General features: G+C 39.6%; 1 protein-coding gene across 2 annotated transcripts; it reads left to right on the top strand.

Annotated features, from left to right (window-relative positions):
• Window positions 1–1,183: 1,183 nt before the first annotated feature.
• mdh1aa (malate dehydrogenase 1Aa, NAD (soluble)) lies at window positions 1,184–12,798 on the top strand. Of its 2 annotated transcripts, none has more exons than XM_067440943.1 (9): window positions 1,184–1,494; window positions 5,886–5,984; window positions 8,039–8,135; window positions 9,281–9,456; window positions 9,606–9,728; window positions 10,045–10,221; window positions 10,817–10,930; window positions 11,030–11,119; window positions 12,369–12,798. In XM_067440943.1, the coding sequence occupies exons 1-9, from the start codon at window positions 1,441–1,443 to the stop codon at window positions 12,489–12,491; spliced, it is 1,053 nt and encodes a 350-aa protein (XP_067297044.1). In that variant the 5' UTR covers window positions 1,184–1,440; the 3' UTR covers window positions 12,492–12,798. The 2 variants fall into 2 exon arrangements, with proteins under 2 accessions (XP_067297044.1, XP_067297046.1); XM_067440945.1 differs by lacking the exon at window positions 1,184–1,494 and adding an exon at window positions 5,145–5,300.
• Window positions 12,799–15,847: the final 3,049 nt, after the last annotated feature.

Below are 15,847 nucleotides of genomic sequence, written 5' to 3'. Positions count from 1 at the left end.
CTGGGCTTGTCAAAAACGTCTCCAGTCTCTTCAAATCTTTTTTTATCCTCTGTACTTGACGCTGAGACACATTGAAGGTGTCTGCCACATCAGCAGTGGATCTGGTCTTCAGCCTCTTGATAATCAAAACTTTAGTCTCAGGGTGAATCTTAGGCATGTTTGCAGAGGTCTAGTTGCAGTTGATGTGAAGGTCTAGTGTACTGGGGTTCTTTTTATACACACTTGAGACCTAATTGATCCATTATTAGTCACAGGTGAAGCTCATATGACAAGGTGACAACACTTATGTCTTTGCAAAAATTGACTCAATGGGCTTTACCAAGCTGTGAATATTAGAATACTTTTTGAAAGTTTAGTTTTTCACTTAAACATTATCACAAAAGCTGGTGGGATTAAAATGAGCCATTTCTTGTAAAAAAATCTTGATTAGAAATATATTTCAGCGGCACTTTAGGTCAATTTGTACACAAGCGACAAGACTTTTGTCAGGGACTGTATTCCTTTTTAGAGGGTATTTTAGTAAGGCTAAATTTGGGTTTTTCATATTGGAAGTAATTTAGTAGGCTATAGTGACATTTTTAAAGTGCAACCTCTGTTCACTTAATATGATCTTAAAATCATGCGGTTTCATCCTTAATGTATATTTTCAAGTTTAAAGTTTAATGTATACATTATATTACAGGGATAGTTCACCCAAAAATGAAAATGCTGTCATAATTTTCTTGCCCTCATGTCCGTCCAGACCTTTTTTTTCCTACATAATATAACAGTCAGAAGATATTTGGAGAAATGTCTCTGTGTTTTTAACCATACATGGTTTGGTTACCAACATTCTTCAAAATATCTTATTCTGTGCTCCATGAAAGAAAGTCATACAGATTTTGGATGAACTGTTCCTTTAAGACATGATTGGGGGGAACGTGAAAATGTACTGCAACGCAATTAGCCTGATCCCTGATATTGCATTAAATAAATAAATAACTCACAATGAAACATCTAGCCATTATTAGCCTATAATATAAGTTTAAGGCTATAAACGCACTTGTCCTGTTAACGAGTGTCCCCCTCGTCTGGAAATCCGCAGCATGTCCCGCTGAAGCTTTTTTTTTTCCTCACTCAGCTCAGCGTTGCAGCATCAATCCTACCGTGACGTCACCCCCCAATTTCGCAGCTCCATCACTACCTCGTTAATTTTGCCTTGTGATCAGAAATGGCGGAAAGATTACTCGATGTCGAGCTATTTTCGTCTCCCAAAGCTCATTAAGGTGTGGAAGGGTGACTGTGAAAACACCACGCGCACGCGGCTCGTGTATCTGCCTCGCGCTCTGCCTTTGAGCTCAGGTTACCACATACACCGCTCTGCGTCTCAGCGCGTCCCTAAACACACACCTTTGTATTCCGGGACTTCATAGGACACTTCGAGGGACAACCTGCTTCGAAATGTTGACCCTGTTGTCGGCTATGTACTTGGTGGTGCGCACGGCTTCGGCGCAGGTAAGACGCCTCTCCTTGACAACGGGGGCGTAAGATGCACCATAAACGTACGATCTTTTTTTTCTCTGAACACAATCAGTATGCGTTAAAATGTAGGTAGTATCTAAGGGGTTATCGCTTTACCGTGTATGCTAAAGCATAATTCGCCATATCTGATAGTTTATATTTAAAGCAAGTGATGTAATGCTGGAAACTCCTTGTTAAAATGGTTGCTGTGTTTTGGAATGTGCTGGCTGTGTTTATAGCTGGTCCAAGAAGGTCCAGGGGTCATTAGCTGGTCCAGTTTGACAGATCATCTTGGATCAGTAACAAATAGCTGGATATAGCAGACTATAGTTTTAGGATCTGGTAAACCATGTTAGACCAAGTATAAACCTTGGACCAGCTAATGTCCAGCTTAAAAGAAACCGCATTAGTTTCATTCATTATACACGCCTTGCAATCTTATAGTACGGCAGGAGGGCAACGGCCTCTTTGATGATTAATTTATGATGCTTTTGGCAAGCAGAGTCCAGCACCATGGATAGCACTCGCTCTGGTCTGGATCCACATATGCCCGCTCCACCCTTCCAACAGCGCGTGTTATGTAATGTTAACTTGGCTGTATACCTCTGTCCCAAACAGGAGCAAATATCAGCATCAGTCTATGGCTGATCTGTAGCACTGTACTGGGTTTTAAACACACACCCAAACCCATGCTGATCACACCAGTGAAGCGCAGAGGGAGACTATTGTCGTGGAAATTCCCAATACGAATATCTGACTTCACCACGGACAATTCAAATCAACTCCCAGTTGTTATTATAAAACTAAAGTATCTTGAGGTAATCCCCTTCTCCAATACATCTAACACAATTTCAATACTTAGAGGTAATTCGCCTCTCGAAGTAAGGTGATGGCGTCCCGTCGAGAAGCTACTAGCGTTTACTCAAAACACACATGAGCACACAGGTCTTTAGCATCTATACACTGTCACCGTCCTTCTCAGCCGTATGCTGGTCTCTGCAGGATCCTTAATACTTTCGTATTACAGCCTCACCTGGAGGACGTCTCTATAGTCTTCCAACACGATCACTGTCTCTGCTGTGATCTATTGAGTGCAGAATCTTTAGTACTTCTATTCCTCGTAGCATACTGACACCACTCCATGCTGAAATGAAGTTTTATTCATGGCCGGGAGCTCACTGGTCACAACAACCAAACGAGTCTCCTGAACAGAAAGAAACATGTACATTTAAACAATACAGCTGGAGTGAAAATGAATGTCACTCAAGTTTCCTTCACTGTGATTGGTTCTGGGGATTGGTTTGTAATGTTTTATCACATGACCTTTTTGGGTGGTCTTTGACCTGAACATCCTTAGTCTAGGTTTTTTTGTAGTTTCATGTTAAATAACCCTTTTACCACTTCTGAGGCCATTATATCAAATATTTCCATCACACTATGTAAAATGCATCATTTAGTTATCATCTTGTTCTATGTTTTCACATTTCATTTTACAGTTTATTTATTGCTCGTTGACTTTTTGCGACAACATACTGTACAGGTGGGGATGTCAAATTTTTGAAAGTTATGGCCTTCAAGATCACAATGGAAACCCGCCATTAAATAGTTAATTATAGTCTCTTTTTTTTAGCAAAACTGAAAGATTAAAACTTGAAAAAGTATCGATTTTCATTTTTGCTGAGCCCTTGTGTCATCAAGTCCTGACCTCCCCTTTATATTTAGCACCATCATTTTGGTTTTGCAACGTTTAACCCTATAAAGCCTGACATTAAATAATAGTCTGAAAAAAAATATTTTTTAATTGAATGGTTTTTGAACCTTTAGACAATTTTTTTAATGTAAAAAAAGGTTTGTTTTGTTTGCATATTTGATACATTAGACTTCACACACACACACACTGTCTGGTCCACTATCTTTGTGGGAACTCTCCATAGACGTAGTATTTTTATACTGTACAAACTGTACATTCTATCCCACTGCCACACACACACACACAGACACACACACACACTGCTCCAGCCCCTGCCCCTGCCCCTAAACCTACCCATCACAGGAAACATTCTGCATTTTTACTTGCTCAAAAAAACTCATCCTGTATGATTTATAAGACTTTTGAAAAGTGGGGACCGCTGGCTGGTCCCAACAATGTAAATGGTAAATGGTAAATGGACTGCATTTATATAGCGCTTTTATCCAAAGCGCTTTACATTTTGCCTCACATTCACCCATTCATACACCGACGGCGGTGTCAACCATGTAAGGCGCCATCCAGCTCGTCGGGAGCAGCTGGGGTTAGGTGTCTTGCTCATGGACACTTCGACACTTGGTCAGGTGGAACCGGGGATTGAACCACCAACCTTCCGGTTTGTAGACAATCTACATGAACCACTGAGCCACTGCCGCCCGTATGGGAACAATGAACAATGTAGTTGATCTCAGGTTTTACTACTACTACACACACACACACACACACACACACACACACACACACACACACACACACACACACACACACACACTCTCTACTATCTCTCTCTCTCACACACACACACACACACACACTGAAGCTATATAATTTCAAATATTGAATATATTAATCAAATGTGAAATGTATTTATTTAGCCAAAAAAGTAGGCTTAGTTAAATTCTGATAGCTTATAATGTAAATAAATTAGATTTTTACTACCGTATAACAGACAAACAGACATGCACAAATGCAGTTGTCACTCTAAAGATTATAATAAAATGCTTAGTTTTATGATCAAAACTCTAATTATGGAGCGAAACATAATGCAATGCAATTTACAGTTGCAATCATATGTGCACATCGGAAATGTGTCTGCTGACAGAAGGGGAACTAGTTTTAGATTCTTCACACAAACTTCCAGAGAGCACAAGCATGATTTCATTCTAACTGAACTGACAATAAGCTCAGTTATTAGTTATATATTTCAATCGGGTCCAAAGAGAAGAGTGCTTCTATTTTTATAGGCCTACAAATTCTTAAATTAAGCATAACAATAAGTGAAAACTGCATAGACAAGGATTACTGAATTGGATTTGACCTCTTGAACAAAAATGCTGATCATGTTATCCTGTATGATTTGAGGATGTTCCCAAATGCTTTTTTTGCTTCATAGGACGTTGAGCTAAAAGAAGCCACAAGAATGTGTAGGAGGCTCTTATGCTGTTTAATGTCATCTGAAGGTGACAACAAAGTTATCGTGTCAACATTTGAGCAGAATATAACTATTATTAGTTAGAGCACACACGTCCTCTTAATGTCTATTGTAAAGGACATATGGCTATACGCCTATATACTTAACTAGCCTAATTATTGTCCTCTTTATCATGCTGTAAAAGATGCTTATTCTGTTTAACTGCTCATTCAAATGACATAACTTTAACTAATATGTTTCACACCTAATATATAGTTCATATTTGTGTTTATGAACCAATCAAGCACCCGAACCGTACACCATAATCGACAGGAGTTTTCAAAACTCGACCTTAAACGTTTACCAACGCTTGTGCTCCATATATGGTAGTGCAGGGGGCGTGTAGGATGGGAGGGCGCCACCGCGGGTTCTCATGGGTAAATGAGTTCTTTCTGCAAGCGGGTTGGTGGGGGAGAGCAGCGAAATCAACTACATATCCCAGTGTACAGAGTATCTGTGCCTGTGAAATCATATGACATATATTTCCATACAAGAGTAGAGGTGACCCTCCGTTCAGTCTAAGTGGCAGAGCAGCACATCTTTGGCGCACATCTCAACCTGCACAATTAAACCCAAAACATGGTGAGACTCTCATACCTCCATTTTAGCCCTGCACGATTTTTTAGCGTAATTTAAGTTCGCAATGGTTTTTGTTGGCCTATTGCGTGGCGGGTTAGATTGCTTTTTTAAACACTTTGGGGTTGATATTTAATTTTTGATATCTGGATTAATGTGGAATTTATGATCAGGCAACGATTAATTTAATTTTGAATCCGTTTTATAACTGTTTAACTGTCATTTCCGCGTTTGTGGGGTGGGTGTAATTAATAAGAGGTGCCATCTTTTGTACCCATTGGCGCTATTTTGTCGCAGTTTTGTCTGATTTGTAAATATTTCAAGTTGGAAATGTACGGCTAAGTTACAATCTCGCGCACATAGTGACGTTACCATGCGTCGCGTTGGCCGGAGCATCCGTTGCATCACAGTTTCATTCATTCATTAAGGATATAATTAGAAATTAGTTGCCATTCGATGAAACAATTATGTGTGATTAATGCTCAAATCTGCGGTGTATACTATAAATCGAGACTCATCCCAGATCGTTGGGCCTTTGTTCCAATAAATAGGTCATGATGCTGTCGCCATTGACTTTGTGTTGTGTTGCAGGCCGAACCCATCCGTGTCCTGGTGACTGGCGCAGCCGGACAGATCGCCTATTCTCTGCTGTACAGCATCGCTAAAGGAGATGTGTTCGGCAAGGACCAGGTGAGACAGAGACCGACGGTCTTATTGCGTAACGGGACACTGGGGGGAATTGCAAGTGGAGCAAACTGGATTTTTAAACCATGCTTTTGTGTTATATAAGAGTGTGATTAAAATATGCGAGCCTTCTGGTCCCTCTGTGATGCACGTCTGTTTGTGTTCAGAATAATGCACTATTTCTGCATGTATTGTTTGCATGGAACACTTGAAAGCCGATGTTGAGTCATTTTGAGATTGTTGTAGAAACCAATCGAAGCAGATTAATGTTTGTTTCTGACCATCCAATACAATTGTTGCACTACACACACACACACACACACACACACACACACACACACACACACACACACACACACACACACACACACAGTATTCTTTATGAATATTCGAGTGATTATCAGCAAAATGCAACAACAGTGTAACTAGGTGTTTAGAGAGATAAATATGGAAGCTCACGATTCTGACTTTTTTTTTCTTTTCTTTTTTTCTTCTCTCTCTCTGACTTGCAAGATGTAAACTCACAGTTCTGAAAAAGAAATTCTCAATTGCAATAAAAGTCATAATTGTGAGTGTATATTTCATTTGAACTGTGAGAAACTTGCATGTTATAACTTCCAATTCTGAGGGGAAAAAGCTCACAATTCTGACATTTTCTTGCAATTGCGAGTTTATAATTCGGAAGTGGAAAAAAAGCAGAAATTGCGAGATATAAACTTGTAATTGCGAGACGTCCAAATTGCGTGTTTATCTAATTTCTTTATAGCTACGCAATTACAAATTTAAACATAAGAAATAAACTTGCAATTTTATAAACTTATAATTTTTTTGTTTGTTTTCTTGGTGAAAACAAGCTTGCATGTATAAAAGCAAATGTATTTTTGCCATTGTTAGGTGCTATTTAGAGCAGAGGTCTTCAACCCTGCTCCTAGGGACCCACTGTCCTGCAGAGTTTAGCTCCAACCTTAAAGGGATAGTTCACCCAAAAATGAAACGGTCATGTTTATCTGCTTACCCCCAGGGCATCCAACATGTAGGTGTGTTTGTTTCTTCAGTAGAACACACATGAAGATTTTAATAAATTCTAATTAGACCCCATTGACATGCATTATACGAACAACGGTTGGAGTTATAAATCTTCATTTGTGTTCAACTGAAGAAACAAACACACCTACATGTTGGATGCCCTGGGGGTAAGCAGATAAACATCAGTTTCATTTTTGGGTGAACTATCACTTGAATCAAGCCCTTTAGGATTATTTTCTTGAAAATACACAGGCAGGTGTGCTGAAGCTGGTTAGAAATAAACCTTTCAGGACAGTGGGTCACCAGGAGCAGGGTTGAAGACCTCTGCTTTAGAGAGACATTAATAGCCTGTTTTCAAACATTTTAGTCTTGCGTGAACATTGAGTAAATGTTTTGTCATTTCTATGTGTATGCATGTAGCTTAGACTCTATCACATGTATTTCATATCGGTGTTGTATCAACATCAGCTGAACACTACTTCCTGCTATGCTTGTCAACATGTGCATTGACCTATACTAGATGCCTCTCACTCATTTATTTGAAACCTGGCTTGCAAAGATGACATTTTATTTATTTTTAAGAAAGGGGAACAATGCATATTAATGAACATTTAAAACAAATGTAAATATGCCACATTATAGCCTTAGGCTAATTTCCATTTGCAGACCCCCTATCAGGTAAATGTTATACATAAAAGAAAAAAAAGGAAAAACTATCTATATATATATATATATATATATATATATATATATATATATATATATATATATATATATATATATATATATATAAAATATACAATAAGACAGACAAACACACTAATACAACAATCAATATCACAAAACACAACAAAACAGTGACAAGATAATTAGAAAAAATAAATAAAATATGTAAATAAACATGTACGAAGTGTACTAAAATGTGTATTCTGCTGTCTAAAGTGTATACCATGCTGCATGTATTCTGTTCCGAACATGTTTTCTGGCTGATGCATTGTAACATGTATGTTGTTTCTCTGTACCGCCTCTGTCAGCCAATCATCTTGGTACTTCTGGATATCACGCCTATGCTGCCCGTGCTGGATGGGGTCGTCATGGAACTGCAGGATTGCGCTCTTCCTCTTCTGAGGGGTGAGGGGTTGCTTCTCTTGATCATTTAAGCAATTTGAACTTCATCACAATGGAACTGCTTTCATCGGACTCTTGAGTGACACTTGGAGATTTTTTTCTTTTTTGCACTGCAACCTGGTTTATTTATAGCCAACATCTTGAATGTATTAAAATGCAGAAGTGCAAGCATGACTCTGCAGAATGGCTTTGCAGAAAATAGCATGTGGCACACAGTGTTTGAAGAGCTGGGAGGTGTAACCAGCACTGCCTGACCTCATTGGCTCGCACTGTGGGATAGTCACCGACCAATAGGAAACGGGATGGTGCCACAACAATGGGAGGAGGAGGAGGCCAAAGAACAACTTGTATCACAGAAGTTGTGCTTTGGTTGAAGTCCATTCTGATAAATAGATCTTTACTAACTGTCGTTCTGAAGATTTTCAGTGAAATGAGCCACTTCAGGAAATATCAACAGCCTGATAAGTGATTTATGGTGATGTGCGATGAAAGTGTAAGGAGATTGTCAGCACACGTTCCTGAGCAATTATAGTCTTGGTACATAATGAGGCTGTGTTTCCCATTGCTGATGCTAAAATGTTTGCATGTGCAGTTCACGTGAGTTTATCGTTCAGTCACATGCGTTCTCCTTTGCTTTCTCAATACAATTTTTTTTCTCCCTCCGGTCCCAATTTATTTACTGAATAAAACATTTTAAAAGATAATTGTGATTTTTCTCGCAATTCAGACTTTTTTTTTTTTTTTTTTTCGATTTGCAGTTCTGACTTTATATCACAACTTTTTTTTCTCTGACTTTATAATGCACAAGCTTGGCTTCTTTTCTCAGAAATGTAAGATATAAACTCAAAATTGTGAGGAAAAAGTCAGAACTGTGATAAGAGAAAGTTACCAATTGCTCGTGTTTTATTTTATATGGTAGAAGCAAGCTTCCATAGGCGATTAGTTCAACAAGAAATAATTGTACTTTTAGTTAAATGTTTTTTTTACTAATATATATGTATGTGGAATTTGCAATAATAGCTGTAAAGTTCATACTTTTTTTTTTTCCTTTTTCTTTTTGTAAAGAACTTGAAATGGAATTTTGTTGAGCTAAATGTTACTCTGATACTCTTTTTGTGTCCTTTTGTTTCTGTCTTCCCCCTTCACAGAGGTGATTCCTACTGATAAGGTTGAGGTGGGCTTCAAGGACCTTGACGCTGCCATCTTGGTGGGCTCTATGCCAAGAAAAGAGGGCATGGAAAGGAAGGACCTACTGAAGGCCAACGTGGCCATTTTTAAAACCCAAGGTGAAGCACTGGAGAAGTACGCCAAGAAGACCGTCAAGGTGAAAGTCTGAAACATAATGCAGCCATAATGAGGTTTTCTAGCCATTTAATGTTGGACAGCATTGTGATAATTGAACACTTTTTGAATTGTCACTTGTCAGTATTTGGTGTACACTGTTCTGGCATTAAATTTCTTTTCTTTCCACAGGTGCTAGTTGTCGGGAACCCAGCCAACACCAACTGTTTGATTGCTTCCAAATCTGCTCCCTCCATTCCCAAGGAGAACTTCTCCTGCCTGACCCGTCTGGACCATAACAGGGCCCGCTCTCAGGTCCGAACCTCACTGCCTCATTCAACATCAGTTGTTGTTCTGCTTTATTAAAGTTCTCTATCTCAACTAACTTTGTGCTTTCCAGAGATGCAGGTAACTGAGCTTTTCTTATTGTTTGTCTCCATGGCAGTGTCCTGCATCTAGCTTAGTTCTAGAGTAACCATTTGTAGTTATGTACTCTAAAATAGTTAAGACCTTAAGAGAGACTTTGACGTAGATGAGGTGTGATTTCATATGCCAATTTAGAGGAACTTCTAGCTCTTCCTGCACACATACAGGCCTCTTGCTCATCTGCAGTTGTCCTCTGTGCCTGTAGGTGGCGATGCGTGCTGGCGTGTCCTCTGACAATGTGAAGAATGTGATTATCTGGGGAAATCACTCCTCAACTCAGTACCCAGATGTGCACCACGCTATTGTGAACAACCATGGGAAGGAGATGGCAGCCTTTGACGCCGTGAATGACGAAAGCTGGCTAAAGGGGGACTTCATCTCCGTAAGTCCAATATCTGAACCACCTTTGTGAGATTATTACTATTTATTTATTTTTTTGCACAGTACTGTGACGGTCTGGGAAAAAAATTCCCATTAAGGGACGACATGTCTGTCTATCTAATTTCAGGCCCCCTATATTTCTTGGAGAAAAGCCCAAATTTGCTGTGTAATTTTTCTAGTATAAACCACGCCAGCCTAGCGCGACCATAGTGGTAATCCACCTGTCACTCAAGAACTTTAAGGCTTCATATAATTTTAACGAATGAGTTCTAAAACAATGACTCCCTTTTGGAGCCTTTCTCTAGCAGCCAGTCAATAAATTAAGTCTAAGCAGTTTAAATCTCTTTCCCTGTTGGCTTCAAGAGAGGGTTAGGCAAAAAAAATTCCCCAGAAGTTAGAATCACTGTGTTGTTGACCATCATAAAGCTGCTTGAATCTGTGTGAGCTGTGCTTTATACATCGCTGCACTATTGACAATATTCAATTGTGCTGTGATGCATTACAACAACTGCTGTGACTGCACCTTTATACATGACCTCTTGTATCTTCTTGCTTTAATTTACCCATGTGTGAGTCTCTTCATTTCTGTTTGGCAGACGGTGCAGCAGAGAGGTGCAGCTGTCATCAAGGCCAGGAAGCTCTCCAGCGCAATGTCTGCTGCCAAAGCCATCTGTGACCACATGAGGGACATCTGGTTCGGCACTCCTGATGTGAGTTTGCACAGATGAAAGTAGAGTAAAACATTTCATAATTTTTTTTGTGTGTTTCCATTGAGTTTATTTATGCTAAATCATTCTGTCTCTGAGCAGGGTGAGTGGGTGTCTATGGGTGTCTACTCCTCTGGTAATTCCTATGGAGTTTCTGATGACCTCATGTACTCCTTCCCTGTTACGATCAAGGTTTGTCTTCACTGAACGCTCTAATTTTTGTAATTTAAAGTGTCCAATGTTTTTTTTTTTTATATTGCCTTTCTTGCATTGTGTAATAGCTGTTTGTGAATGTAAAAGGTCTGTAAAGTTTCACAACAAATGGAGTGTTTGTCTCCCAAAAGAAAGAACTGAATCTGAACAATTCCTGCATTAACCTATTTTAGTCTGTAACAAATTTGCATAAGGCCATCCTATGCTCTTCATTGGCTGCCTTTCAAACCAAGCAGAGTCCTGGACATTTTTGGTTTGTTTTCGAATGTCAACATGTGCTGTTGCAAAAGGACTCCGTCTCTAATTGTTTTGGTAACACTGAAACCATTGTTTCTGTTCGTATCAAGTGCTAAGGAAGAGCCAGTATGGTAAGATTCAGATATGGTAATGTCCCTATAACAAATGGCACCCTAAACCCTCACGGTCTTCCTGAGTCCGCACTTTCACAACGCAATTTGACTGCCGGGAAGAAGTCCGTTGCATAACGGTCACAAAGGGGGCACTCGCGAGTACCCTTCTAAGACCTAAAATGACAAATGGGACACCCTGCGGTCTCGTGGACTTAACGGACACGCAGCGGCCATTGTAAGTCCACAAGACCAAAATTCTACATAAAGTGTGCCATTTGGGACGGGGCCAGTGCAACTTTTATTTCTGATAAGAGCTGTTAGCTGTAGACCAATCACAACAGACCAGGCCATCTGACCAATCAGAGCAGAATAGCTCTCTAAAAGGAGTGGTTTAGAGCAGTGTTTCTCAAACTTGACCTGGAGGACCACCAGCCCTGCAAATTTTGTATGTCTCCCTATATCTGACACACCCATTTCAGATCTTTCAGTCTCTCCTAATGAGCTCATGTGTTGAATCAGGTGTGATAGACGAGGAAGACATACAAAATGTGCAGGGCTAGTGGTCCTCCAGGACATGTTTGAGAACCACTAGTTTAGTGAGACCAAATCTCTATCAAACCATTTCAGACGCTGTGTGAAAAAAGACATGATGCTGCATTGAATGTATATTATGAGAAAATTAAAGTGCTTCTTCTTGATTTTGTGTACTTGTTAACCTATTGTAGAGACCAAAACAAAATTAGGAACTTTAGAAATGGAATAATAGGGGCACTTTAAATATTGAATAAATAAAATCAAAGCATTTTGTAGTTTAGAAGTATAAGGTTTATAAGAGTACTGAGAATTTTAATGTTTTTTTTGTATGTTGACCCCAACAGAACAAGACCTGGAAGGTGGTTGACGGACTCGCCATCAACGATTTTTCCCGCGGTAAGATGGACGCCACTGCCGCTGAGCTGGTAGATGAGAGAGACACGGCACTCACCTTCCTTGGAGCATGACTCGACGTCTCCAAAACAACACAGCAGCCGCTAGACCTTTCAAAGTCCCCAAATCCCCGACTCTAAAGCCCTGTAGATGTCACTGCTGACCGTGTGTGTGTGTGTGGATATTAATGTCTCTAAACGCGTGCGTGCGTGTGTGTAACTTCACAAGAAACGTTTGCAATGTAATTTACTCTGCTTGGTGAGTCCAGGACAACACCTGAAGAAGAACATTTCCAATTATAAAACGGTTACGCACATGGTTGTCCTGACCAAAATGATAATCATCTGTAATGCAACAATAAAAGGCCATGTGGAAAATTAATGTCAGATAATTGTTTTTTTGGGATCATGTCCATCTCATCTCTACCTATGAACAAAATGTTAAACCATATATAAATATTAAAATCTACTTGAATATTAGCTCCATTTCATAGTAAAGTTTCTATAATTAGTCTCGTGTTTCATTGTAGATGGCAAGTCAGACCAGATTACTTTTATAACAGAGAACTTGGAAATAACTTATTTTTATGGCCTGCGAGTCATAGGAAATTACTACAATGACTATAAATAATAGCAAGTAATTAAATCGTTAGATAATAAAGACGGACTGGGAAATTTAAATTAAAATGGTCAAAAAGGTTGGTGAACTTATGGAAGTCATTTCCACCACATTAGAAAAACAATCATGCTTTGGTGAACTAAATTGACTAAAGTTTAAATTTATGACATACTAAGTCATATTTATGAGATGAAAAGTCAAAATTAGGACATAGAAAATCATTATGAGACGTCAACTATGACGGAAGAAAGAATTATCGTCAGCCTCAGTAATTTTGTCAATATGATCTGGGCAATTATGCTATGAGGCTAACGATATGAGAAAGTAATCTGACAAAAATTTGAAATCACAAATGGTTGCAATTGTGATCAAATCAAAATTATATACGAAATTTAGATTTGTGTGTGTGTGTGTCAAATTTGCCTTGTGTGTTATAATTATGGCTCGGTATGAGAATTTCGACTTTACATTCCATAGGCTACTTATGACACAATTTCGAATTTTTATGTCAAACTTTTATATATATATATATATATATATATATATATATATATATATATATATATATATATATATATATATAGTAAATAAAAGCACGGATAAAATACAATTGTATTGTGTGTTTGTTTACAACCATAACCAAGAGATGGCGCTGTTCTCTGTCGAACGCCAAACTAAACAGCTGTTATTTGATTGGTCAAGCCACGTCGCCCCCTGCTCTGATTGGCCCTAATGCAAACATCATACACACACACCGATTTCTTGCGACACTTCCGCCCATGAAGCAGCGTGTTGTGCACTGGACGTGAGTATCCTCGCATGGCTTGTCAGAAAATGGGCAAAGCAAGCCTGTCTGCTGTGTAGATGTGCTTGAGCATTAGAGTCCCCCAACCCCTCAAAACCACTATCTGTGTGGGCAGTATGCTTGTGTTTGCTTGCCATCGAGCTTGGACGACTTGTAGGGCAAAGTTCATGGCAGATGTAATCCTATCAACTGGAAAGGGACGTAACGGACGTTATACGACTTCTGCTGTGTTTGGATGGACAGAAGCTGTTATTTATGATTGTATTAGCAGAAAAAGCCAACTCCCCCTGCAATAGTTGTGTGCTGTATAAGTCAAATGTGATTGTTCAGTTGACCTTTAAAGGGGGCCTTCAAACAAAACAGAAGAATCGCGAAGTGCTAAAACAAATGTAAATTTACTTAAGTAGCCTCCTTATGGAAGCTTGTTTCCAGTGGAATGCTAAAGCTGCCAAAATAACGAATAAATGAATGTGTATTTATGCTTTTATTTCCTTATGTATACTATTTTGTTCTACATTTATTTATAAATAAATATGTGATGTTTTATACATCATTTTCAATAAATGCAAAAATCTATATCTTTATGTATTTATACATTTCTTTGTCTGGATGGTAATGAGGGGGCGTGTTTTATCACAGACATAGCATTTGAGCTCAAGAGTGGCAAGGTCGAAGCTTTGTGACATCTTGTGGTGAAACCAAACAAATTGCAAGAGGTTTGCGGCATAGACCGTAAAAAAATATGGACGACTCGACATCATCCGTTTCCGCTTGCCATATTTGAAGCTTTCAGGCGGCCTGCACGGCGCTGACATCTTGGGACCGAGTCTGCGCAGTAGAGAGCAGGAAGTACAACTGCGATATCAAAAGCCCGCCCCCACACTCTCGCAGATGCAGAACAATAAATTATGTTGGTGTGAAATAAACAGTTATGGAAATGGAGAAATTAAAGCTAAAGCGCCAATCTGCTCCCAAAAATCCCGAAAAAAGTCTGTTAGTGCCTCATTGACAACTTCACTCAAGCCCCTTTCACACTGCGATTCCGACAAATGCACGGATAATGCGACCCGGCATTTGTTCCCGGGCCGCTAGATTTGGTCCATTCACACTGCGCTTTCACACACAACGCTTAACGGTCCCGTGTTGAGTTGACACGTGACATCCTGATGTGACGTATAATGGCGAGCGATCTCAGCTTCAGAGCGGATAGTAAGGAGCTCCGTGGTCTCGACTTGTGTCCAGTTTGCGCACGTTTCTGCTTGTTTAATTTTAGTTTCTTTTGTATACGAACACTCTCTGCGTTTAAAACACCGACTAGCTCTTCTGGCACTGCAGGGTTGTATTATTGAAAAACAAGCTCTAGGAGTCGCACGATAACTACGTACACGTTGCGGCATTAGTTTCGGCTTTTGTTCACACAGCGCTCGTCCCGGGTCGAATACCGCAATATTACTAGGTCCCCGACCCAGGTTTAATTCGGTAATCAATCCCGGGACGTGGTTGCTTTCACACAGAAGGCGACCCGGCAATGTTCCGGGAATATTGCGGGTCCGACGTGCAGTGTGAAAGGGGCTACAGAAAAGACGTCGATCTCAGCTGTCAATCATGATGTCACACCCCCTGTTTTTAAAGCATCAGATAAAGAACTAAAACTTAACTTATTTTAAAAACGAACACTTGAAATGAAATCTTCGTGATGATAACTGCCTTCAGTGACATAAACTAACTTTGGGGAACAAATATCTAAAGTGTAATTTTATTGTTTAGTTTGCCTCGCGTCCATTAAAAAACACAGAGGGGCGGCTATACTGGGACCGGTCATCGGGGGGCGATCGATGCGCGAAAGCTTCAGTATCTGAGAGGGAGACTGCAGGCTTGTTTTGCGGACATTAGGGCAGAGGTGGACAAAGTACACAACTCTATTACTTGAGTAAAAGTACTACTGGTCAAATATTACTCCGTTACAAGTAAAAGTTGTAAAAACAGATTTTTACTCAAGTAAAAGTA

Source organism: Pseudorasbora parva, chromosome 4, assembly GCF_024679245.1.
Source record: "Pseudorasbora parva isolate DD20220531a chromosome 4, ASM2467924v1, whole genome shotgun sequence".
Classification (NCBI taxonomy): Eukaryota; Metazoa; Chordata; class Actinopteri; order Cypriniformes; family Gobionidae; genus Pseudorasbora; species Pseudorasbora parva.
This window is presented reverse-complemented; position numbering and strand designations above follow the sequence as displayed.

Bases quoted from the DNA above. Each gene is read 5' to 3' on its own strand.
- mdh1aa (XM_067440943.1), top strand. From the start codon at position 1,441: ATGTTGACCCTGTTGTCGGCTATGTACTTGGTGGTGCGCACGGCTTCG. The intron at 5,985-8,038 runs GTGAGACAGAGA...CGCCTCTGTCAG, and splicing joins ATGTGTTCGGCAAGGACCAG to CCAATCATCTTGGTACTTCT. The intron at 9,457-9,605 runs GTGAAAGTCTGA...TTCTTTCCACAG, and splicing joins ACGCCAAGAAGACCGTCAAG to GTGCTAGTTGTCGGGAACCC.